Source organism: Schistocerca cancellata, chromosome 4, assembly GCF_023864275.1.
Source record: "Schistocerca cancellata isolate TAMUIC-IGC-003103 chromosome 4, iqSchCanc2.1, whole genome shotgun sequence".
In the NCBI taxonomy this organism is placed as follows: Eukaryota; Metazoa; Arthropoda; class Insecta; order Orthoptera; family Acrididae; genus Schistocerca; species Schistocerca cancellata.
This window is the reverse complement of record NC_064629.1, coordinates 631,410,755-631,437,027: the sequence shown is the minus strand read 5'-3', so window position 1 is coordinate 631,437,027 and position 26,273 is coordinate 631,410,755. Positions and strand designations below refer to the sequence as shown.

Below are 26,273 nucleotides of genomic sequence, written 5' to 3'. Positions count from 1 at the left end.
TTTGCATACGAAGAATGGTATACGAAGATAATGTACTTTACATACAAAACATCGGCAACATGGAAAAATACTGTGTACAAATGCATACATTACACTAGACAAGCTCTTTGAAAACTGGCGATACAACTGCGATAGCGAAGGCAGCTACTAGACCACATTCGGATTACACAATTATTTGGCAAGGTCACGACCATTTGGTTTTGTCTAAACTACACTTTTTGAAACACGCATTAGAGGATATCAGGTATAGTTTTGGACATGAGCCATGACTTTTTCTTCACCAATATCACCAAGAATCATTTCTCAAGCAAACCACTATTTACAGATCTCATTTTGTTTGCATCTTAGGTTCCTGGTGGGTGATTTCAGGTAAAATCATTCAGCTAAAAGGCTACGATGTTGGTGAACAACATTATCCTTGACTTCTAATCCTGAGGATTTATGCCTCGACATTCCCATATCTGGCTGTCACAATTCGTCTAGCGTCAGTCAATTCAAAACTTAACTGAAAGACTTTATCGCAAGTCGTTAACCTAAAGTAACTAGTAATCAATTTGAAAATGTCATTTAAGGTAATGCCCAATTCTTTAATATGGCATGATCTATAGCAAACAGAACATCTACATCGACTGTGAAGTGCACAGCAGGTGGTACTTCCCGTGGTACCAGTTACTAGTGATTCGACCGGTTCCATTCACGTATGGAGCATAGGAGGAATTATTCATTGAACTTCTCCTTCGCTATACAATAGGTTAATATTGCCCTCGTGATCCCTACGAAAGCCATATCTATGGGGTTGTAGTTAATTCCTAGATTCATTACTTCAAGCTGGTTTTTGATACAATGTAAGTAGGCTTTCTCTGGTTAGTGCGCTCTGTCTTCAAGCGTTTGCTAGTTCAGCATCTCTGTGACGCTATCCCATAGCTGAGACAATCCTATGTCATTCGTGCTACGCTTCTTTGTATACGTTCAGTTTCACCTTTTAGTCTTATTTGATACAGGTCCCAAACACTTGAGAAGTGTTCTAAGACGTCTCGTACGAGTGTTTTGTGCGCTATCTCCTGTATAAAATCATTGGCTTTTCCTGATATCTTACGAATCGTCTGAAATCCGTCATCCGCTTTACCTACGACTGAACCTATGTGATTGCTCCATTTCATATGCGTACAGGTTGGTACATCCAGGTATTTGTGTCAGTCGACCGATTCCAGCTGTGGCTCACTGATATTTTAGCCTTTCGATATAGCTTTTGTCCGTTTTGTAAAATGCTCAGTTTTTCATTTCTGAACATTTAAAGGAAGCTGCCAACTTATGCATCACTTTGAAACATTATCCAGACCCGATGAATATGTTTTCGAACAATAATTCTACAGATAACGCTATCATCTACGAAAAGTCTGAGATTATTATTAACATAGTCTGAAAGGACATTAGTATTCAACATGGACAACAAGGGTTCCAACACACTTCCCTGCTCCACACCTGAAGCGAATTTCTTTCCTGTTCCACTGTCAAATGGATCGATGGAAGAATGACTATTTATATGTATACGTACGAACCCCAGTTCCTCTGATCTTATTTTCGTAGTCCTTGCGCGAAATGTGCGCTGCCTGCAGTAAGATCGTTCTGCAGTCACGTTCAAATGCCGGTTCTCTAAATTTTCTCAAGAGTGTTCCCCGAAGAGAACGTCGTATTCTCTCCAGGGATCACCATTTAAGTTCCCGAAGCATCTCCGTAATTCTTGTGTGTTGATCGAAACCACCGGTACCAAATGTGACACCTCGCTCGTGGATTGCTTCGACTTGATGGGCATCCCAAACACTCGAGCAGCGCCCAAGAATGGGTTGAACTACTGCTCTATACACGTTCTCCTATACAGATGAATCACACTTCCCTAACATTCTCCCAATATACTGAAGTTGACATTCGCCTTCGCTGCTACAATCCGTACATGCTGGTTGCATTTCATATCGCTTTGCAGCGTTACACCTATACATTTAATCGACATCAGTGTGTCATGTAGCATACTACTAATGCCGTATGCTAACACTACTGGATTGTTTTTTTTTTCTACTCATCTGCAATAACGTACATTTTTCTACTTTTACAGCTACTGTCATACATCACACCAACTAGAAATTTTGACTAAGGCATCTTGTACCCTGCTACAGTCACTCAACCCTGTTACCTTGCCGTACACCACAGAATTATCAGCAAACAGCCGCAAACTGCTGCTCATCCTGTCCGTCAGGTCATTTATGTATACGGAGAGTAACAGCGTTCCAGTCACACTTCCCTGGGGCACTCCTAACGATGTCATTGTCTCTGATGAACACTCGCCGTCGAGGACAACGTACTGTGCTCTTTTACTTAAGAAGTCTTCTAGCCACTCACATGTTTAGGAACCTATTCCGTGTACTCCTACTTTCGTTAACAGTTTGCAGTGGGGCACAGTGTCAAACGCTTTTCAGACATCTACGAATAGGTAATCTGCCTGTTGCGCTTCATTCAATCTTCGCAGGATATCATGTGAAAAAAAGGGCGAAAAAGAGTGATCTGAGTTTTCCACGAGCAATACTTTCTATAATTGTGCTGATTCGTGGACAGAAGCTTTTCCGTCTCAACGAAATGTATTATATTCGAACTGAGAATAAGTTCAAGTATTCTGCAGGAAACCGATGGTAAGGGTATTGGTCTGTAATTTTGCGGGTCCATTCTTTTACCCTTCTTATATACAGACGTTACGTGCGCTTTCTTCCAGTCGCTTGGGAATTAGCTAAGTAAGAGCTAAGTAAGAGGTCAATATCGTAGAGTATTCTTACGAATTGGAAGTCCATCTGGACCTGGCTACTTATTTGTTTTCAACTTTTTCAGTTGCTTTTCTACGCGAGAGATGCCTTTTACTGTTTTCTATAACGGGAGTCGTGTGATAATCAAACGACGGTATGCCTGTTCAGTACTCCTGTTTGAATGATTTTTTTAAACGTGAAATTTAAAACTTCAGTTTTCCTTTTGATAGTTTCTATTGGCGCACCAGGCTGGTCAAAGAGTGGCTGGATAGGAGCCTTCGACCTGTTCAGCGATATTACGCAGAACCAGAATTTTCTCGGGTTCTCGGCAAGATCGTTCGCTAAGGTATTACGGTGGTAGTTGTATGCTTCGCGCATCCATATTCTTACAGACGCACGAATCTCAACTAACTTTTGTCTTTCGTTATTGCGCTTCCTCTTTTGAATCAAGAGTGCAACAGTCTTTGCTTCCTCAGCGTTGCCCTAATTTTCTTATTAAACCGTGGAGGGTCTTTTCCGTCCTTAATCCATTTACTGGGTACATACGTACATAGAGCACGAGTTACAATCCGTTTAAACCTTCTCCATAATGCCTCTATGCCCATCATTCTGGAACTAAATTAAGCGACCGCCCTATCAAGAGCTCCTCAACCCATTCACAAGTATAGCTTGAAACCTTTAGAACCGTATTTTCGATAATAAACGTCGATGTGGTACTGATTTAAATGCTTTTCTGAAGTCAAGAAATACTGGATTTACCCTGATCCCCAGTTTTCAAGATGCTATGTGAGGAAGCACGAGTTGTATTTCACATGATCGATATTTTCGAAATCCATGCAAAACAGCAGCGGAGGTCATTCTGTTCGAGATAACTCAATGCGTTTGAGCTTAGATATATTCTAATATGCTGCAACAAATAAATGTCAAGGATATTGGGCGGTGATCTTGGATCACTTTTGGTATCCTTTTTATAGATGGGTGTGACCTATGCTTTCTTCCAACTACTGAGCATTGTCTTTTATTCGATAGATCTACGGTATATTATTGTTAAAAAGTAAGCTAGCTCAGCCGTAAATTCAGTGTAGAATCTGATAGGGATTCCATTGGGCTTTTTCCACTTTTAACGATTCCAGCTGTTTCTCAACATCACTGACGTGCGTGTTTTGATGCAAAATATCATACTACCACTACAGAAGTTCCGAGTGACAAAGCTTTGGCCCCAGAATTAGTACCAAATACACTGACTGACAAAAAAGTGACAAAGAACATATGACCCCACTTATCAGCATTATGTTACACCGCCTCTGTTTTGGATAAATAGACTGATTCGGTTGGGAAGTGTGTCATAAAGTTGTCGTATCCTCTCGTGCGCAAGATACTCTACAAAACTGTAACTGGTCCCTGATAACCTGAACACTGGCACTGTGATGAAATTGACGTCCGAGCTGGTGCCACAATTGTTCTATCGGGGACATACAGTATCTCTGGGGATGTTGCTGGCCACAGGAGTACCTCAACATCACTCAGACATTTCATATAGACACGTGCCATGTGTGAACCAACATTGCCCCATTGAAAAGTGGCACCACAATTGTCGCATGAATCGTAACACAAGAGGACGCAGTATATCCATGTTGTACGGTTACGCCATCAGAGTTCCCTCAACCACTACCGCTTGTGATCTGACATCATAGCCAATGGCTCCCCACACTATGATGCTAGAAATAACACAGCTGTGGCTCTCCAACAAACTGAAAGAATGAGACCTCTCTCAGTTTGCTGCCCTACTCTCCGACAGTGGTTCAAATGGTTCAAATGGCTGTAAGCACTATGAGACTTCACATCTGAGGTCATTAGTCCCCTAGACTTAGAACTACTTAAACCTAATTAACCTACGGACATCACACACATCCATGCCCGGAGCAGGATTCGAACCTGCGACCGCGGTTCCGGACTGAAGCGCCTAGAACCACTCGTCCACATCGACAGGCTCCGACAATGGTCACATGGAGTAGTGCAGAACCACGATTAAACCCTGAGCACAATGAGATCCCAGTCATCAGTAATTCATCCTTCCAGGTTACAGTATCACTCCGAACCCAGCCGTTCGCATTGTGGTGTTAAAGGCAGCCTACTCGTGGGACCATAATTCCCTACTGCGGTTGCTGCTAGTCTCCAACCAGTGTTGTGGGATGACACAGAATGTTGTAGGGAGTTCATTTCGATGGAAACCTTGATGGCGAGTATACTTGCCCTCACGTTCCCAGGCAGTCCAGCATTGGGTCACTGTCACATTCGAACACCCCACAAATCTGTATATTGCACGATTCGACCAGCCGCCCAAATGGAGACCCACAATGAGGCCCATTTCGAACTGTCAGGTGCTGATAACGCTCTTGGGGCCGACAGCTGACCCCGAAAGTGGGCCGGCCGCGGTGTCCAAGCGATTCTAGGCGCTTCAGTCCGGAACCGCGCGACTGCTACGGTCGCAGGTTCGAATCCTGCCTCGGGCATGGATGTGTGTGATGTCCTTAGGTTAGTTAGGTTTAAGTAGTTCTAAGTTCTAGGGGACTAATGACCTCAGATGTTAAGTCCCATAGTGCTCAGAGCCATTTGAACCCGAAGGTGACGGAGGATTCGGCCATTCGTAGATCAGGACGCATTGACGAATTGTTTGTGAAGCATCCCTGTTTACAATACTCCTTTAGTCATTTTTATACAGATATGAGATTGCAGCAGGCGTGAGGCTGTTGCTCCCAGTTGACGTAGTTGGCTGCAGATGTGTATTGAACCAATGTCAGCAACTGCCAGCCCAGGAGACAGCACGCATTAGTCGCGACGGCTGCTGGAGTCAATGAAGCTGATGAAGGCTGACGTTACCACGTGCCGCCATCGATGAGTGACAGACGAAGCTTCTGGCAGTCTGACAGCCTGGTGGTCACAGCGTACATCAGGAAGGACGGTATTTAAACCGTGGTATCGAGAATCGCCGACGCCGAGAGCATATGCCTGCAGTAGGCAGTGATCATCAACAATGAGATCTCACAGAACCAGTGAACAGCAATAGAGAGACCGGGCAGCTCCCAGCCCAGGCTCTAACATGCGACGCACTAAGGATTTGGTCAATACGGAAGATAGTCTCCCGACATGTTCCCAGCGATGCGAAGGCACCAATTTGCCTGCATGCAGTCTCCTGCTGATACAGCAGAAAATATCCGTGAAAGGTGACTGGATACTTCATCTGGCACTGCAGTGGTCTTCGCCTTGAGATTAACAGCTAATGAGGACGGTGGTGTTAGGCGTCACGTACATTTCTCGATATGATCGTGTAAAGAGAACATCAGCCAACATCTGAGAGTGAGGGTCTGATTTGGGGGAGGGGGCGGGGGATGTATTTATGAGAGCCTGCTAGCCAGTAATTCTCCAAAAGCAGCTGTCCCACCCCAGAACGGAGAGAAGTCTGTAGCGGCCAGATGTCGCCATTGGGTAGCAATGAAGTTGTTCTAATTTTGGTGTTTACTCAGTTCCTGCAGGAGCCTAGCCGGAACCGTAATGTTACCCAACTGCGCATTCCAGAGGCGGTGGCTAGCTTCTTCTGCTTCGGCACTTTTCTGGATAAGCATTCTTTCATTCCGAATATGCCTTCATGTGAGATGTTGTCTGGACTTCGGGCTGACGTTCGCTTCCCTCAGTATGACGCAGTTTTGTTGAGCGTAACAGGAACAGTTCAATACATCCAATGGAGTCGCTGTATAACAAAGCTGTCGCACACGAGTACACAGCAGTGATCATTCAAAATCTGACGCTGTTCACATCTCTTATGTTTCTCACCAAACCCGGTAGCAGTACTAAACACTAACAAAACTAGCACACTCGGGAGGACGTCAACTCCAAGAGTTTCAGTACCTGCCGAATGTGTGTACGTGTACGAAGCTGACACTGACATCCGACCATGTCTTCCGGGTGCGTCACGTTTTCTGTCAGGTAATGCATCGTGGAAAGAAGACTTTTCTTGCAGATAATTTGTGTTTCATCTTTATACAGTCGTTCTCATGCTTCAGTACTCTCTCTCCAGTTTCTCCTATATATGTAATATATGTCGGAGTCGCAAGGAGATCCTAAAGGATGGTGTCCTACGTCGCTCACTGCTTTCCTAATGTAGGCTTGTTCCTTTTGATGGAGGTGGAAATATGTTCGTAAGTGCCTGGGTTCCAAAAGATACTCTCTATAGAATGGATTATATTTCTTTAATGATTCTGAGAATTTTTTTCTACATTCTCTGATTTCTCTTTGTTGGTAACAACGTCATATTATCTGTGCATATGAAGCCTCTGGTGCCATCTGCAAAATATTGATCATCGTCCACATCCATTGCTAGATAAAGGCCCACTGTAGACTTTTCCGAGCATTAAAGTCTTCAGTCATGTGCAGCAACGCTGCTGCTTCATACTCTGTAATATCCTCCACGTGCCTTCGGTTAATTCGCCGTCTTGGAATTTTCTTATGTCTCGGAACCGAGTAAAAAAGTTCAATTTTCATCTTCGATTTATTCACCTAGCCATCAATCCCAAACATTTCCATTTCATTACAGAAACAATTACGTCTTCCACACGATTAACTTGTGTCCTGTCTCTCCAAGTTAATCCACATATCCGCCTCTCCGCAGCTTCTAGAGAAACCGTCAATTTTTGAACTGTTTTCGATTTAACAGTAGTTGTGAAATTCCCATGAGAGACACATTTCAAACTTAGCTTCGAAATATTCAGCTAAGTTTTCCATGATTCCTGCAGAATTCAAATGGTTCAAATGGCTCTGAGCACTATGGGACTCAACATCTTAGGTCATAAGTCCCCTAGAACTTAGAACTACTTAAACCTAACTAACCTAAGGACATCACACACACCCATGTCCGAGGCAGGATTCGAACCTGCGACCGTAGCAGTCCCGCGGTTCCGGACTGCAGCGCCAGAACCGCTAGACCACCGCGGCCGGCTCCTGCAGAATTACTAATATTTTTTGCGTCTATGGATAGTTCCTCCCAGCTGCGAGTTTGAGCCACTCTTGTCCTATGTTCGTATGTGTCGGAAAAACTGGTGAATCTCTAAGGCTGTTCTCATCGTTAGAATTCTTTTGAGAAATTTGGGAAGAGCTGCAGATAATCAGCTATTGTCGCACGGACTGGCAGCTGTCTCTCTATACAGATTGATGCCGTTGGTATGTTACAAATTTTCAGAGATGATGGAGAAGCGTAAATGTATCAATGTGGGGTATGAGACCCCGGTCCGGAAACAACCGAATCGAAAGTTATAAGCGAAAATCGTTCTGATACCTCTGACGGTGGCCTTCTCCTACTTTACTTTCCAAATTTTTTGAGGAGCTAATATGGATCAAAACAAAAAAATATTGTCTAGTCAGTATGAGCTCTAAAATTCGTAACTCAGAGTTTTCAGCACTTGTTAGTAGCAGAGATGTCTCTCACAGTAGTGAAGATGAACAAGTGCTCATAGCTCTTAGGATATGCACTTTAGTGCCGAAGTTTAAAAGGTATTTTTTTTTTGTCAATACGATGCCTTCCCATAATATGGAAAGCAAAGAGCTTGCAGCAGAAGAGCTCTACTACCAGTGGTATTAGTAATATTTTCTTTAAGTTAAAAAAATTTAGGCTTGTGTTGAATAATTCTCTGGCACTTATTAGAAAGTGATGTATCTGTGTTTTTCGCTGCCCGCATGCTACGAAATTCTCATTGATTGTTGTGCTTTGTTCCAGGCCATCCTCACTTCTTCAACCAATTGTCATGCGGCCTGGATCTGGTCTCAATGGCAGGCGAGTGGCTGACAGCTACAGCCAACACCAACATGTTCACGTACGAGATAGCGCCCGTGTTCATCCTCATGGAGCACGTCGTGCTCGAACGCATGAGGGAAATCATTGGCTGGCGCGGTGGAGATTCTATCCTCGCTCCCGGTAAATTACGATGCCAGAGTTTAAAGATTACCCATTTATATTACGTAATAGTTCTAAAAAAAAAGAATAATTCATGACTAGCGGTACTAAGGCTCACTATGTAGAAATTACTGAATTTCAGCGTCTGTTTGTTGTGCTTTACATTTAAATTCATGTAGGCAGCATCTATGATACTTCTGTAAGCTAAAGTTATATTACTGATGCATGTAACTTACAGTTTTCTGTACAAACACCGAGGACTTATCTATGTTTATGTTATAAAAAGATTAAAAACTGTGTAAAGAATTATCAGCTGTAAAACAATGAGAAGCGTGAATATTACTCAAATGGGAGCATGGTTTCAATTTCGTCAGGTTAAGTAAGAAATAATGAAACGTCTATGTGCAATCATTTGAAGTTCACATGACAGCAATACAGTTCAGTAGTTTTATATGTAACAACAAGAAATTGCATGGAGTACAGTAACACATAACCTAGCATTTAGTAAAAATAATGTCACCTGTTCAATGAAAATTTGGAAGGAATAATTAAAGAAATAAAATAATGTTATCAAATTCCTTAGGTCTTTGTAAGGAAAACTAGATTGTCTTTTATTGACAGGAAATAGCTGGCAGGATCATATGAGATATTTCGATAATAGCAGAAGGGGAAGCGCAGTTATGTGAGAAGCAAGACGTATTGTTAGTATGTGTGTGATCATTAGTATTAAGGAAAAGTATAGGAATAGTACGCACTTTATCAAAAATTATTGTTTTGTTACATTTATAGGTTCTCTATTTTTACTATATTAAACCAATTTAAAAGTAACAAGCGGTACAATGAAGTTAAACAATAAATACCACGAATATACGACTGCGCACGGTTTCCATCCCATGGGATAATCATCCTCAGTGGTTGAGGAATTGTGTACATAAATGAAAATAACAGCCACTTAAATTATCTGTCAGTTCTCTTAGGAAATCAGAGTATTAAAATGATTTAAACCGTAACATGGAATGTGTAATCATTATCATTTTCACATTTCAACAGTTTTTAGAATGTCCATTTCTTCGAAAAGCAGTCATCACACACATAGTCTTGGGGTGTCCTCTCCAGTACATACACCAGTGCACCCAACATACCTATACCAAAATTCTCTGCCTTTACTTACTTCTCCATAGATGCAAAATAACTCATTAGGTTCTTCCCTATGTGTAGGTAGTGATTTAAATTCACCAGTGAACTGGTTATCGTAATCATTGTCGTCGTCATCGTCATCATCACAACTTCGATTACTTCCGATGACTCAGGTGTCTTCTACTCACATGTGGTTTTCTTCTTCTTCTTCTATCCCAGTCGCTCACTGAAACACCCACTTACAGCTCTTCCATTCTTGTTTTTCAACCTAGTGTCGTATTTCTCTTCATTCCTTATTTTCTTCTCCATCTAAGCTTCATCCAGCTTTTTCTCCACGAGAGTGCGGAAATATTCTCTTTCACAGCACCGTTACCCCAGTCTGTCTTTACTTACTACTACGACCAGATTCTGCTTATGAAAGTGTCATATTTATAAAGGAAATCCATGCAATGATACAATGAACTGCAAGTTTTAATAACATATTCAGGTAAAAGTAAATCAGTAATAACTGTAAGCTTACCTGGCCTGTTTTATTTGCCTCACAATCAAGCAATCCACATTTCAAACGGTGTCTGACTTCTTGTCCCTGTTAACTACTTACAGGAATCAGAAGAGGGCAACAGTAGTTGGAAGTTGTCATATCTGCTGCGTGCTTCAGATATTGAATGCGTATGATTACCCCACACTCCACCACACGCGCGCACACACACACACACACACACACACACACACACACACACACACACAAACACACACACACACACACACACGCACAGCAAAAAATATTAACATCTTAGATAGCTTTCTTCTCAGGAAAACGTAACTCTTCACCTGAATAGCATATAGTGCACCAAAGTTAGTGTCACTCCGGAACAAATAAAACGAAATGTAATAACTCTAAAAATTATGTAATGGATGATAAGATGTCCGAGAAGACTCGCAGTAGCGTAACGTTTGATCTACGTGTCGATTTCCACCACCCTTTTCCCTACTGTGAATTTTTTTGAGAAAGTAATAAATGTCAGTCTCTAAACCCATTGTTATAACATGATTCTAGACACAACATTTATGGTGCTGTAATTTGCATACTAATACAACCTTTTAAAGCCATGCAATTGCAAAATGACATTATTTTTGTGAACAGAAAGCACAATTCTTTTGCAGGTGGCTCTATATCCAACTTGTACGCGTTTCTGGCGGCCAGGCATCGAATGTTCCCAGGCTACAAAGAGAAAGGGCTGCATTCCATCAATGGTCAACTTGTCATGTACACCTCAGATCAGGTATTCCTAAAATATACATTGTTTGAATATATAATTTCCACTTCTCTGTATTATATCTACTCGTAACGTGAATCAATAGATAGTGTTGTTCCATCTGCAGATTGACTCTCTCCTTTTATGAGTGTAGCTGTGTAGGTAGTTAATACTGTGTGGTGAAAGGCAGATCTGTTTCGCATGTACGAGTATGTAGTAAAATCAACATTAGGCTGTTGGAAGGTGATGTTTCTCAAATAACTTGAGATACAAGATGTTAAGGAATTCAGGGTATATTTTGAATCAAAGACTTTGAAACATTTTCGTGCTTGCGACCCTCCTACCAAACCTATCTTCAATTTTATTTATAAGTGCCAGCAAAATCACGAAGGTTAGCAGCATTGCCGTGGTTTAAATTACAAGAAAACAGTTGTGTTAATATAATCACGCCGTGAGTATAACAGTCTGTTAGTGCGAAAGCATGTACATAGTCATTGTCGTTCGGAGAATGAAACCTGAAACACAATTTTATCAGGTAAACAAGGCTGAAAATTACCACAGCGATTTTGATGGACTGCCTATGGCACCAGCAGTAAGGGTGGACGCCAACATAATCAGTGTATTTAATTTCTAGTTCACTAACAACTTCGGGTACAGGTGACAATTATTGAACTATATGAAAAAAATGTAACGTAATTACAAGCTATGGCGTGTACACACTTTATTCAAAATGTAAACGTCACTACAGATATTTAGATATAGGTTATGACATGTTCGACATGCCTGCCATCATAGGCCATGATGTGGTGCAGAGGAATAGCGAAATTCTGCATGACCCGCTGAAGTGTCGGAAGATCGATACTGTGGATAACCTCCCGAATGGCTGTTTTCAGCTCAGCAATGGTTTTTGGGTTCTTGCTCTACACCTTGTCTTGAACATGGCGGCCAATCGAGACCCATGCCAGTGGCTCTGAGTACCCCAGAGCCAGAATGCGGTCCCCAAAGTGCTCCTCCAGGACAGCAAACACTCTCCTACTTCGATGGAGTCGAGCTCGTCTTGTCGAAATCAGGGTCACTTTCGATGAAATCATCTTCCAAAACCCTCACGTACCGTTCGGTAGTCACCGTGTCATCATAGAATAAAGCACCGATTGGTCCGTCAACGAACATTGCACACCACACAGTCATCCATTGAGGGTGAAGAAACTTCTCGATCGCGAAATGCTGACTGTCAGTGCCCCAAAAGCACCAATTTTGCTTATTGACGGGCCCATCCAAATGAGAGTGGGCTTCGTCGCTAAACCAAACCATGCATGCGTTTACTAATTCCTATCATGCCCCGCAGCCAACCGTGCAGTTTGAACGTCCTAACGCAAACCTTTCAGAAGTTTTGACTATTTTATTCTATATAGTTCAATAATTGTCACCGTGTAAGTGCTTTCTTCGTAGAAGACAGACTTGTAACGGCAGCCTGTGTCCCAAAAGTCATTTAACGAGACGAAGCTCCGCACTTAGTCCCAAACCTCTCAGACATATTCCAAAGCCACTTGCCAAGTTTTTAACTGACATTGGGCACCTAAAATCCAGTTTTTCGCTATTGCGTGGAGTTTCATCTGACACCCCACAATCCCTAAAATCAATTAAAACTACGTAGGTCGAGCGTTACTTTACTCTAAATAGTTATAGCAACGTATCATACTTCCCGCGATTTTCCTGCTATATCAGATAGTATATTTTGATGTGTCGAGCGTACAGTCCATATCCCCTACTAACGCATTATCGCTCTTTTCACCAACTGAAAAAAAATCTTATTCGAAAGACGTCATCAGACGATAATCACATTGGTGGTGATAATGTGATCGAGAGAGCAGGAAGAACAGTATTATGAAGCTATTAACCAAGTCAATTTAAATTTTGCCCCCTCCCCGACCCCAGTTCGCCTATCAGCATCACTGATCTGCGTTGTACATGGATGGCGAGAGGCGAGTGTTGTACCATATAGAATTACTCATATATTCAGAGAAAATATAAAACACGACACAAAATGTACTCCAGAGCCCGTATAATTCTCCTCCCAAGCTGCCCAATTTACAACGTCGTCTTTCCAGACACCCAACTGCCATGGTCGGTCTGTATTTCGGAATCATTCTAAGACACAAGTTTGTAACGTATTGAACAGGAATTACAGCTGTAAACATGTAATTGTGGTAAACGAATGTTGACGGAAGTTTTTGTTGCAGTGCCACTACTCAGTGAAGAGCTGCGCCGCGGTGTGCGGGCTGGGAACCGACAACTGCGTCCTAGTCCCGTCTGATGACAAGTAGGTACACAACACGCAAACCTGACGCACGTCTACAAGTCATATACATCTTGCCTAATTCCCTTTGTATTTTTCAGAGGCCGAATGATTCCATCAGAGCTGGAGCGTCTCATTGTAGAGCGGAAGATGAGAGGCCAGATACCGTTCTTTGTGAATGCAACAGCTGGAACAACAGTCCTTGGCTCTTTCGACCCTATTGAACCGATTGCTGATATCTGCCAGAAGTACAAACTGTGGTTACATATTGACGTAAGTACTCACTACATGACATTCTTTTCTACTTGCAGTCACTACCAAAAATATTACTCTACACTCTGTAAGCTCCCCTGAACTAAAAAGTGCAAAAAAGGAAGAAGTAAATATCAATTATTCTAAAAGTATCCCCAGAAAGCGATGCTGTCAAAATGTATGTCTTTTGTTGATAGTTAAAAATAACTGCTAAGAGTATTTACATTGTTCGTCCATAAGTGGCTCTTTACTCAAAGTTCGCAACACAACACAGCTATAATTACAAATTTTTGAAGCGGCAATCTCTTGACTAAAGAACAATTATCAGACGAAGCTTGACACTTTTCATATCACTGGAGAAGATCTCATTTGCTGCTCCTGACAACTGATAGTGCACAGATTCTTTTAGCAAGGCCAATGACGTCGGCCAACCTCAGTAATTCTGTGCCTTCGGGTACCTCGACAGCCAAAAGTGACAATGTGTAGAGGTTAGACAACTCTGAAATCTCTTTTTTGCATGAAAGAGTGGCTTAGAACAAGATTACAGACAGTTTTCGATCATAAAGGTTGATAAAAAGGACCTGCGGTGTGTGGATGGGCTCCATTCTGTGTGAATGCTACATTATCGAGTGACTGCTCCACAAAAGTAATCGGGAGTACTAATAAACGCCGCCTGCTCTGTTTTAACGAAGGAAGGTTCCCGACCTGTATCTCCCAGTGCTGGGGCACAGCCAACGTCCTCTGGGGGGTTGACACAGGAGGGGCTGGAATACCAGCTGAAATTAGCTGCGGAGCCGAGTGTTTTTCTGTCCTGCGGCACCGGGGGTGGCTAAACGTACATAACTGGATCAACGGCACAGAATGTTGATGGAAAGTATTACATTCCTACAAACTACACAATGGCCCATTTCGTGGAAAACGACTTACTATTTCTATACTACCTGACGCAGAAGTATCAGAAATGATAAAATATTTGCCATATGGTTGACCAAGCTGATGATAGCCGAATCCAGCGACTATAGCGATGCATAAGAGCATCTGCGGGTAATTGAGAAGGCGCATGTGGATATTTACGGCTAAAAGCTGAATGGATCTCATAGGCAGCTGTGTACCATGATCCGTTGCCCCAGAGGAATATGGACCAGAAGAGAGAGTACTTTCAGCACAAATGATTATTCCTCTAAACAAATTACTGCTCCAAACGTAAACTGTGAGAAGCATGTAGTAGTGTAGAAAATGTCCATGGCGATTGGTAGATGTTGGAATTGACATGATGCATTCGTCGTTCTAGAAAATAGATACCCGAAGCAACTGTGGCAGAGTGATCGCTTTTGTGTCATTCTAGGGCAATGGATTTGATTCGCACCTTCAGCTCTACTAAGAGATACCATTACTCCCCCTCTAAGTGAAGGAAGGTACTAACGTACACTGTAACGCCAGAGAAACTGGTACAGACATGCGTATTCAAATACAGAGATATGTAAACAGGCAGAATACGGCGCAGCGGTCGGCAAAGCCTATATAAGTGTCTGTCGCAGTTGTTAGATCGGTTACTGCTGCTGCAATGTCAGGTTATCAAGACTAAAGTGAATTTGAACGTGGTGTTATAGTCGGCGCACGAGTGATGGGACACAGCATCTCCGAGCTAGCGATGAAATGGAGATTTACCGTACGATCATTTCACGAGTGTACCGTGAATATCAGGAATCCGGTAAAACATCAAATCACCGACATCGCTGTGGCCGGAAAAAGATCCTCCAAGAACGGGACCAACGACGACTGAAGATAATCGTTCGACTAGACAGAAGTGTAATCCTCCCGCAAATTGCAGCAGATTGCAATGCTAGGCCATCAACAAGTGTCAGGGTGCGAACCACTCAAAGAAACATCATCGATACGGGCTTTCGCAGCCGATGGCCAACTCGTGTACCCTTGATGGCTGCACAACACAAAACTTCACGCCTCGCCTGGGCCCGTCAACACCGACATTGGACTGTTGATGACTGGTCGGACGAGTCTCGTTTCAAACTGTAAGGAGCGGATGGACTTGTACGGGTATGGAGGCAACCTCGTGAGTACATGGACCCTGCATGTCATCAAGAGACTGTTAAAGTTGATGGAGGCTCTGCAATGATGTGGGGAGTGTGCAGTTGGGACCACTGATACGTCTAGATACGAGTCTGACAGCTGACAGGTACCTAAACATCCTGCCTGATCACCTGCATCAATTCATGTCCATTGTGCAATCCGACGGACTTGGGCAATTTCAGCACGACAACGCAACATCTCACACGTCCAGAATTGCTACAGAGTGACTCCAGGAACGCTCTTCTGAGTTTAAAACACTTGCACTGACCACCAAACTCCCCAGACATGAAGATTATAGAGCATATCTGTCATGCGTTGCAACGTGCTGTTCAGAAGATATTTCCAGCCGCTCGTACTCTTACGAATTTATGGATAGCCCTGCAGGATTCATAGTGTTACTTCCCTCCAGACATTAGTCGAGTCCATTCCACGTTGTGTTGCGTGCGCGTGGGGGCCCTACACGATATTAGGCAGGTGTACCAGTTTCTTTGGCTCTTCAGAGCAGATATTCCAAACGATCTACAGCTGGTAATCACAACTACTTGAGTATTGCACTTCAATGTGGTCGAAAAACAAATGAAAGGAAAAGCTACTGAAAAATGAAGATAGGAGCATGGAATATTCGAACACTGCAAGAAGGTAAAGCAATAACTTTCATAGAAAGAAAGACCGCAGAATTAGCCCAAGAACTATACCGATACGCCTTCGATATCGAAAACCTGAATTGAGTTTGTGTTGCAGATCAAGGAAAAGTTTTTATTTTGGTAAAGGTAAACCAGCGATCGAGAACAGGCGCAATGGCATAGTTTTGCAATAAAAAATGAACCATCTCTGGACCTAAATGAAATACCAAAGAGGGATACTGGATCCTAATACGACACTCGGCTTGAGCCTGTGAGGAAAATATTTCATGACACTTCTGACTGAGTATACGCCCACAATGCCCAACACAGATGAGAAAACGATCACCACGAGCTACTAGAGATGAGCACGGTAGATTGAACATCACAAGAACTGACGAACAAGGTAACACAATCTAATGCTGAAAATAAACCCGCAAAATGGAGAAAAAATGGTGGCAAATTAAGACAAACGAGTTTTAAACTCTAGAAAATAAGCATCTAGTTGTCTCATTCTATGAAGCAGCTGGAAGAATCTAGGGTGCAAAGCGTTGCAAACAGCATATTTCAAGTCAGATTATGGAGCAATGCGACTACCGAAGCCAAAGGACATTCTCTATAGGTGACCAGAATAATTACATGATTCTTCTCTTGAATTTGAGTGTTCGAACGTTTCATAGCGTCAACAGTGCTGAGGAAAGCGGAAGGTGCAATAGCAAGGATAGTTGTGAGAGTGGTCCGTCTAGCAAATAACATCCTGCAGTTGTCATGAAATACAATACAGACATTATTTAATCCACGACACTTTTAATGTAGCTTTATTTTTACCAAGACCCGTTTAGAGTTTTCATTCATTTTCAGTTGGTGTAATACATTTACATTTTCATCAGTACAGCGCGGTAGATTAAAGAGTTGTCCGTGCCGCCAGTTGAAAATTGGTGAAAATTCTAAACGCTTTTGGCATAAATAAAGTTAAATAAAGAGTGCCTATTTTCTGTATTTCGTCAAGTAATGATAGCGGAGAAATCCACATGTGCTTATAAAGGACTTTTAAGGTTATGTTGAAGGGGATTTAATTCATGACTGTTTCATGCCATCACTGATCTATCCCACTTACAAGGAAAAGGCGATACTTTGAACTGCAGGTCTCACCAGTGAATACCTTTGTATAGCATATTCGATAAGGCAAGAGTACTGCTTAACTGACTAGCTGACTGGCTGGATGAAAGATCACTTTCCGATACTGAGTATGGATTCAGAGAGGACCTTGGCATTGCTGAAGCTGCTTTCTCATCACATCAACTTCAGGAGAGAAATAGTGAACAACAGTTATACATCTGCTTTGTTGATTTCAGTGTCACGTTACGCATGAAAGTTAATACTACGGCAGATCGGCTGCCCACAGATGTTTCTAATGGGTGATGCGAAACCTTTATGATAATATCTGTTCCAAGGTATGATCTACTTTGGAGCAAAGCACGAATGTATTCTCGTTCAAATACTGTTCTCATTGTTCTTATAACTGATATGTTGAAACACGATGACGATGTTTACTTCAGATACAGATCTAAGTGAAACTCTTTTTAATTTACAACAGCTGCAAAGCTACCGAAAAACTGGAAGCCATAAATTCAGTAATGTTTGGAGATAATGTGCCCATGGTTGCATCATGTATTTTCGTGCTGAGAAAAACTTAAATCTTCGATCCATTTGAAGTATCTACGTGACACCAAAACACCAGCTAGTCCTTGATGTTAATAGCCCCACTAGAGCAGTAGCTGCTTCCTCTCCCCTGATCTACAGTTTGACGCGGAGTTGTCTGCGTTCCAGCTGCCGTCCTTATCACACTTCTGTACACCAGATGACTGTATCGGAAACATAAGAGAGTTGGAAGATCAGCGTTCAACATTCCACCAATGAAGAGGTCATTACAGACGGAGCTCAAGCTGGGATTGAGGAAACATGGGACAGGAAATCAATACAGTCCTTTTCAAGGGCACCATCCCTGATTACCCTTAATCATTAAAGCAGTGTATACTGCATCTATATTAAAAGAATTCAAATCAGTTTCTAATGAGGTTCGATATCGTGTGAACGTGACGTCTTTAAACACAAGTATGCGCAAACGACTTGCTGTGTGAGTATGTACTGGATAAGAAAGAAAACATAATTATTTGTAGATACGAGCAGTGATTTCAGGTATGCGGAAAGCAATGAAATTCATCTTTGACGTAGGTGACAACAGAAAAGAACTGAAGACAACAGCTTTTGATTTTATTGAGAAGTAACGAAGGTGATGAGAAACAGTAAGGTGAGAAAGGGTCACAGAACATGTTACTAAGTAACCAAACATATTACTAATGTTACACAGTAGCTAGACTCTCCAACAAAACTGAGGGCAAGCAGTTAAGTCTGTCACTGGCGGAAATGCAAATATTATAATCTCATTTTACAAATATTAATATGAAATTTTGCAGTGAGAAGACATAAAGAATCTTTATTACGACTTAATGATGAGAAAAGACGACGCAAAAAAAGAATTTCTACTTTTTAAATGTAAAGAAGCATTTTCTGGAATTATTTACTTATTGCAGAAGACAATGAAAAAGATAAATCAGTGCCAAAGAATAAATACTAGAAATGGAGGAGACACTTATCTGAATTGAGGCAGCCGCGTGAATACAAAGAACCTATAAACTGTAAAACACAAAACTATCGAAAGTAATAGAAATAAAAAAAGAAGACTGTATTCACAAAAAGTAATAGTACCTGCTTTTTTCACTCTTTTTCCTGTGTTGTCGTAATACGAGTATTCTGATGGTAAATGCATAACAAAAAAGTAAGAAAAAGGAATAGTGAGAGGTACTCACTGTAAGAAAATTTTAACACACGACCAGAACTGAAAGTGATACTAACTGTGCAGGGTTGCTGTATAACCGAATAAAGGTAGTTAAAGTGATGTATAAAACAGGCGTTGTTGAAGAAAAGCCATATCGTAACATGTTCTGGAATAAAGTGCAGCGTTAGTATGAATCTTCGCGTAGTTTTCGAAGTCTGTACAAGTATTCACAATAAGTCATTGTCGAAAAGCTTAATTGGAACTAAACTATAATTTTTAGAGGGGTATTTGTGTGCAGAAGAGTTTAAATAATAAAAAATTAGAACGGATCCACTGTACAGTGTGCTAAATGTGTATTACAAGCAGTAAGCGTACGTAATGTTCCGTACCAATAATGAATTTAGACAAATAACAATACTCTGAAGTTATAACTAATGTACACCACATATCTGTTGAGACTGGTGCTAAAAGAAGCCTAGAGTAATCAGTTTCATGAAACAAGAAAATTAGGCAATTATCGTCAAATGTATTAGCGCTTTTGTCAGGACAGATGCTAATTCAACTGCTTTGCTCAGTAGAGTAAGTGTTTCATTTTCTTAAGCGAGTCCTCCATTCAGTAACAGGTTAATGTAGGATCTCACCCACTCGTCTCGTATACGGTGCCTAAGGAATGCAGCGTTCTCGGAATGCTATACAACAATTCAAGCAAATAATATTAGTAGTTTTATTTCTATAAAGCAGAATGACAATACTTAACTTGTATTTACAAAGCTGTCGCAAACGAAGGGCGACGTGCAACCAAATTAGAGTTCATGCAAGTTTTACACACATCGCTGATAACTAATGTCCGTGATACTGAGTCTGAGTTACACACTGGACTCGCATTCGGGAGGACGACGGTTCAATCCCGCGTCCGGCCATCCTGATTTAGATTTTCCGTGATTTCCCTAAATAGCTCTAGGCAAATGCCAGGATGGTTCCTTTCAAAGGGCACGGCTGACTTCCTTCCCTCATCCGATGAGACCGATGACCTTGCTGTCTGGTCTCCTTCCCCAAAACAACCCAAATCAACTGAGTCTGATCTGAGCGGCCGAGGCTGGCAGGAGCGGCACTTATATTCACTTCCGTTTGAGGGCGCTCCTGTCGTGGTGCTTTCCTATTCTGAGCTCCATTGGCCGAAATCGTTTCACCGCCTTCTCTGGTCTTCCGTTCTTCATCTTCGTTCTGGCGCTTGTGATTACGCCAGAACATCCCATACCCCCTCCACAAAGCGATGGACCGTTGTCGTGTATGGAGTGCGACCACGGCAGGGGTGCAGGAGTGTGGGCGCAACGTCGGGCCGGAAGCTGTGGCTGCAGGGGACGTCAAGCTTCCGGCCGTACCCCGCCAACTTGCCTGCGCTCTTGCAGAGACGTCCCACGGAAAACGACCAGAATGATACGCGTCCACCTCCTGCTGCCATGAACCAGATGAAGAAGGCGGCGACTGCTGCGGTGTGGGCGGGTCCAGCTCCATCGGTAGGACGAGAGGAGGCGGAGGAAGCGAAGGCTCCACCTCCATGGGGCCATCCCGTGGTGTCGTGATGACACCCTCTGGCGGCTGCTGTGGCCGCGCTGCCCTCTGGACCCGTGAATCTGGGGAAGAGAGACTGAAAGATCATAGGCTCCATCTCCATGGGGCCATCCCGTGGTGTCGTGATGACACCCTCTGGCGGCTGCTGTGGCCGCGCTGCCCTCTGGACCCGTGAATCTGGGGAAGAGAGACTGAACGATCATCGTGTACATGACAGAGGCGAAGTTGATTTTGATGGCGGCGCTGCTAGTCCTCTGGACCTGAAACAAAATACATGCAAGCGCTAAGTCGACGGACGATCTCGCCTCGCGCCCACCGTCTGCTGCCGCTTAAAACCTTGTAAAAGACAATATCATGCGGCGCGAAGCGATACTTGCGGCCTTCCTGCGGCGCCGGATGCTGAGGAGGGTGGGGCAGGTGGAGGAGTGTCGGATGGCGGCCGCCGTGAAGCAGTTTCGCCAGCGATAGTCCATCTCATGGGTGCGAACGACATTAGGAGAGAAACAGCTGCAATGCTTGATCTCTGGTGTGTGCGGAGCGAAGTTTGGCCAGCTGCTGCTTTAATGTTCTGACAAAACGTTCCGCTTCGCCGTCTGACTGTGGATGGAACGGTGCACTAGTTAGATGATGTATGCCATTGCGTTCGCAGAATGTTTCAAATTCATTTGACGTGAACTGAGCTCCGTTGTCTGACACTATTAGTTCAGGTAAGCCTTCTAGGCAAAAAATCAGTGACCACACCTGAATTGTGCTACGTGACGTCGTCGAGTTCACTGGCACCGCAAAAGGAAACCTGCTGTATGAGTCAACCACAATCAGCCAACGGGTGTTCCAAAAAGGTCCCGCAAAGAGTATGTGCACACGTTGCCATGGCGACTGCGACTTCGGCCAAGCAGTGAATTTTTGTGGCGGAGCGGACTGATTTTCCGCACATGCGTGACAGTGAGACGTCATCTGTTGTATTAGGGCGTCCATACCCTGCCAAGTACAGTGTCGACAGGCTAACTGTTTCGTACGAACAATTCCCCAGTGTCCTTGGTGAAGCAACTGCAATATTTCTGTTTGAAAAACTTTAGGGATCAACACACGTTACTGGCCACTGTCATTCTGAACAAGAATCACACCTTTCTGTACAGCGAGGCTATGCCGACGGGCAAAATATCGGGGCACTATAAAGTTCTTTATACTATTCAGTGCGTGAGGCCGAGATGTGCGAATGTACTTGAGCAAAATGTTCAAATCTGAATCTGCTTCCGTGGCTTGTGCAATTTTCTTATAGCTCAGCGGTAAAGACAGAAGCAATTCAGAATCATGAGCATTGATGTGACAACAAGATGTAGCAGAAGCATCAAAGTCTGTATCATGGACAATCGGAAGACGTGAAACTGTGTCCGCATTACCATGTTGAGCTGTCGGACGATACACAATCTCGTACGGATACTGAGACAACAACAAAGTCCATATTTGCAATTTTAGAGCAGTTCATACAAGAACCGGTTTCTTCAAATGAAACAAGGACTGCAAAGGCCTGTGATCCGTTACTAAGTAGAATTTTCTGCCATACAAATATTGGTGGAATTTGGTGACACCATACACAAAAGCCAAAGCCTCCTTTTCAATTTGCGAATAGTTACACTGAGCTTTGGACAACACTTTTGATGCGGAAGCAATAGGCCTGTCTTTATCACCAATCCTGTGCGAAAGCACTGCACCGATTCCATAAGAGGAAGCGCCAACTTGCAGTACATTAGGTTTCTCTGGATCAAAGTAAACTAAGCGTCGATCACTGAGCAGTGCGTCTTTAAGTTTTTGAAAAGCTGCTTGGCACTCATGTGTCCAAACAAAGGGGCATTGTTGCGACGCAAGCGATGGTTCAAATGGCTCTGAGCACTATGCGACTTAACGTCTGAGGTCATCAGTCGCCTAGAACTTAGAACTACTTAAACCTAACTAACCTAAGGACATCACGCACATCCATGCCTGAGGCAGGATTCGAACCTGCGACCGTAGCGGTCACTCGGTTCCAGACTGTAGCGCCTAGAACCGCACGGCCACTCCAGCCGGCCGCAAGCGATGCAATGGAGCTGCGATTTGTGCTGCATTCGGTATGAACCGACTATAATAGTTCATTTTCCCTAATACTGACTGCAATTCTGTGACATTGCGAGGAACTGGCAAGTCTCGTATGGCTAACAAATGCGACTGAGGAGGATTCACACCTTGACTGTTTATGACGTGACCAAGATACGTGGTTCAAATGGCTCTGAGCACTATGGGATTTAACATATGAGGTCATGAGTCACTTAGAACTACTTGAACCTAACTATCCTAAGGACATCACACACATCCATGCCCGAGGCAGGATTCGAACCTGCGACCGTAGCAGTCGCGCGGTTCCGAACTGAAGCGCCTAGAACCTACCAAGATACTGCAACTCATATTTATTTAGTCCTGCATCAGATAACACACGGAACAAAGCACGTAAATTTGCAATTTGTTCTTCAGGTGTATGACTTGCTACTACAATATCGTCCAAGTAGTTTGAACAGTTTGTCGCTTGTGCAGTCAGCTGTTCCAAATACCGCTGGAAAATGGCGGGTGCGGAAGCACTGCCAAACGGAGAAAGCAAATCTTTAAACAAGCGCAAATGAGTATTTACTACACATACTTTTTGAGATTCTTCATCGAGTGATATTTGAACATACACTTTGCGCAAATCAATTTTTGAACAGTGGCATCCAGTGCCTAATTTTTCCATTAGATCCTCTGGGCATGGCAATGGATAAGTATCAATGAGTTTGTGGATTGCCTGTAGACTTAAAGTCAACACAGAGGCGAATGCGACCTGAAGGTTTGGGGAGCAAAACCAGTGGACTTGCCCACTGACTAGCTGATATGGCGCACAATAACTCCGTTATCTTGCACTTCAGCAGCGAATTTATCCTGTAATGCAATGGGAACAGTTCTGGCTCTGCAAAATTTCGGGAAAGCATTTTCTTTCAGCGTAATATTTGCAACAAAATTGTTAGTTTTGCCTAAACATTCAGAAATGAGTTCCAAGAATTCCTTTAGCAAGCTAAATACACTGTCTTTTGCATTCAGTGCGGACACTGGCAACTCATTGGCCTGAATGTTAAAGCCGAACAAATCAAAAGAATCAAGACCAAATATGTTCTCACACGCACATGATTGTAGCACTGTAAAAGTCACTGTTCGCGTATGCTAGCGATACGTGGCACGCAAACATGTTCTGAGAACGGGAATGCCTTGTCCATTATATGCGTTGCGTGCTAATTTTAGACAGTCGTGGGGAGCCTAATAGTCCATATGTGTGAAGATTGAGCAAAGTGACAGAGTCACCCGTGTCCAATTGAAATTTCACACGTTTTCCACAGATAAGGAAATGAACAAAAAGTTTTTTGACTGACGTACCACAGACTTGGAATATACTGCATTAATGACATGGGCCTTGTGACGAGATTTTTATGAGTGGACCGAATTCTTATGTGTGTTCCGTTGCAAACATACGGAATGCACATGTCTTTTTCTGCCACAAGCGTAACACTGAGCTTGTCGGAAGGGGCAGTCGTGGTGACTGTTTAGCGAACTGGTTATGCGGCGTGGAAGGTTGTTTACTTAGAGGCTAGCGCATGCCGCCGGTGCAGAATGAGGCCATCGCAACCAAGGGACTCAACCCGAAAAATAGCTGGCTGCTCAAATGTATGAGCCGACAAGACACCAGAATCGTACTGATCGTGGTGCGGTCCTATTACGCGCACCATTGGCCGACATCGTTTCACCGCCTTCTATGGTCTTCCATCCTTCATCTTCATTCCGGCGCTTGTTGTTACGCCAGAACAGTTAATACCCGGAGTTAATGTTTAAGACAGATTAAAACTGGCTGCCGTTTCCCACTAAACCATAACAATAAAACATTAACTAATACTGCAGATCTGCAGTAAAGTATGTCTTTTTGCCACATTTATGAGCATTTTATACTATCCAGCTTGCTTTTTCACGCTGATGAGAAAACTTATCAACAGATACAATAATTCATATTAACTCCTGCAAAACAGAGACAACGGTAATCAATCGAGAGGCTCAAAAAATTGTATGCGTTTGGCCAAAGTTCTAGATCACATTAACATACTTGCATTATAAGTATTAACTTTCTTAAAAACATTAGTTGTTAGGTATTTGAAGTTTTGGGTCAGACCATGAGGTAAACAGTAAGTATGTTAGTTTGCTTCATGTTCCACGATAATTTGTACACTTAATCCTACATTTACATTACCAGGCAAAATGTAATGGATGAAGACTGGATAGAAGACCTTTATTATCTCTGTCAGTAGTCTAAACCAACTATTAGTGTGAAAACAGATGGACTTTTAGATTTTCTCCCATAAACATGCTAACGATCAACAAGAATGATGTCGCTGTTTCAGGAGATTATTTTGCATTGTTATAGAAGATGTGTGTGCTATGTTTCTTGGAAATACGCCAGCTTCATCGTTATTATTTTTCTTTCTTTTCAGGCGGCGTGGGGAGGAGGCTTGCTGATGTCTAGAAAATACCGCCATCCGAGATTCACAGGTGTCGAGAGGTGAGTGCTCATATTGGCAGCTTATAGAATATTGCCTTCTTAAATTATTATTCACTATTCGATAAGGATCTCAGCTGGAATACGGATGTCCTAAATTGTCAAGAGGCGGTATACACTTTCAATACTTTTAAAAAAAATCATAATGAAGCTTACGTTTAACCTAAGCTGCCGACTGACGTAAATATCTCTAATACTATCGAAATGAAGTGTTCATGACGCGCAGACTAATCTGTTTAATGCAGATCTACTTGTATTTCCGTGGCGTCAATGAGAATCCACCATATATGTGGCAACACCGCGAGAAATGCATGTTTAAACATAAATGCAGATGCTATCCAACCCTACAGATTGCGCTATTGTACACTACTGGCCATTAAAATTGCTACACCAAGAAGAAACGCAGATGATAAACGGGTATTCATTGGACAAATATATTATACTAGAACTGACATGTGATTACATTTTCACGCAATTTGGGTGCATAGATCATGAGAAATCAGTACCCAGAACAACCATCTCTGGCCGTAATAACGGCCTTCATACGTCTGGGCATTGAGTCAAACAGAGCTTGGATGGCGGGTACATGTACAGCTGCCCATGCAGCTTCAACACGATAGCACAATTCATCAAGAGTAGTGACTGGCGTATTGTGACGAGCCAGTTGCTCGGCCACCATTGACCAGACGTTTCCAATTGGTTAGAGATCTGGAGAATATGCTGGCCAGGGCAGCAGTCGAACATTTTCTGTATCCAGAAAGGCCCGTACAGAACATGCAACATGCGGTCGTGCATTATCCTGCTGAAATGTAGGGTTTCGCAGGGATCGAATGAAGGGTAGAGCCACGGGTCGTAACACATCTGAAATGTAACGTCCACT

General features: G+C 42.9%; 1 protein-coding gene across 1 annotated transcript in view; it reads left to right on the top strand.

The window, feature by feature from the left end:
• Positions 1 to 26,273, top strand: part of LOC126183890 (glutamate decarboxylase) — a 240,210-nt gene that overhangs the window by 174,730 nt on the left and 39,207 nt on the right. The window contains exons 3-7 of the mRNA XM_049926207.1: positions 8,557 to 8,754; positions 11,035 to 11,153; positions 13,367 to 13,446; positions 13,524 to 13,695; positions 25,329 to 25,396. Of these exons, the coding sequence (XP_049782164.1) occupies positions 8,557 to 8,754; positions 11,035 to 11,153; positions 13,367 to 13,446; positions 13,524 to 13,695; positions 25,329 to 25,396 (637 nt within the window). The remainder of the gene's footprint in view (positions 1 to 8,556; positions 8,755 to 11,034; positions 11,154 to 13,366; positions 13,447 to 13,523; positions 13,696 to 25,328; positions 25,397 to 26,273) is intronic.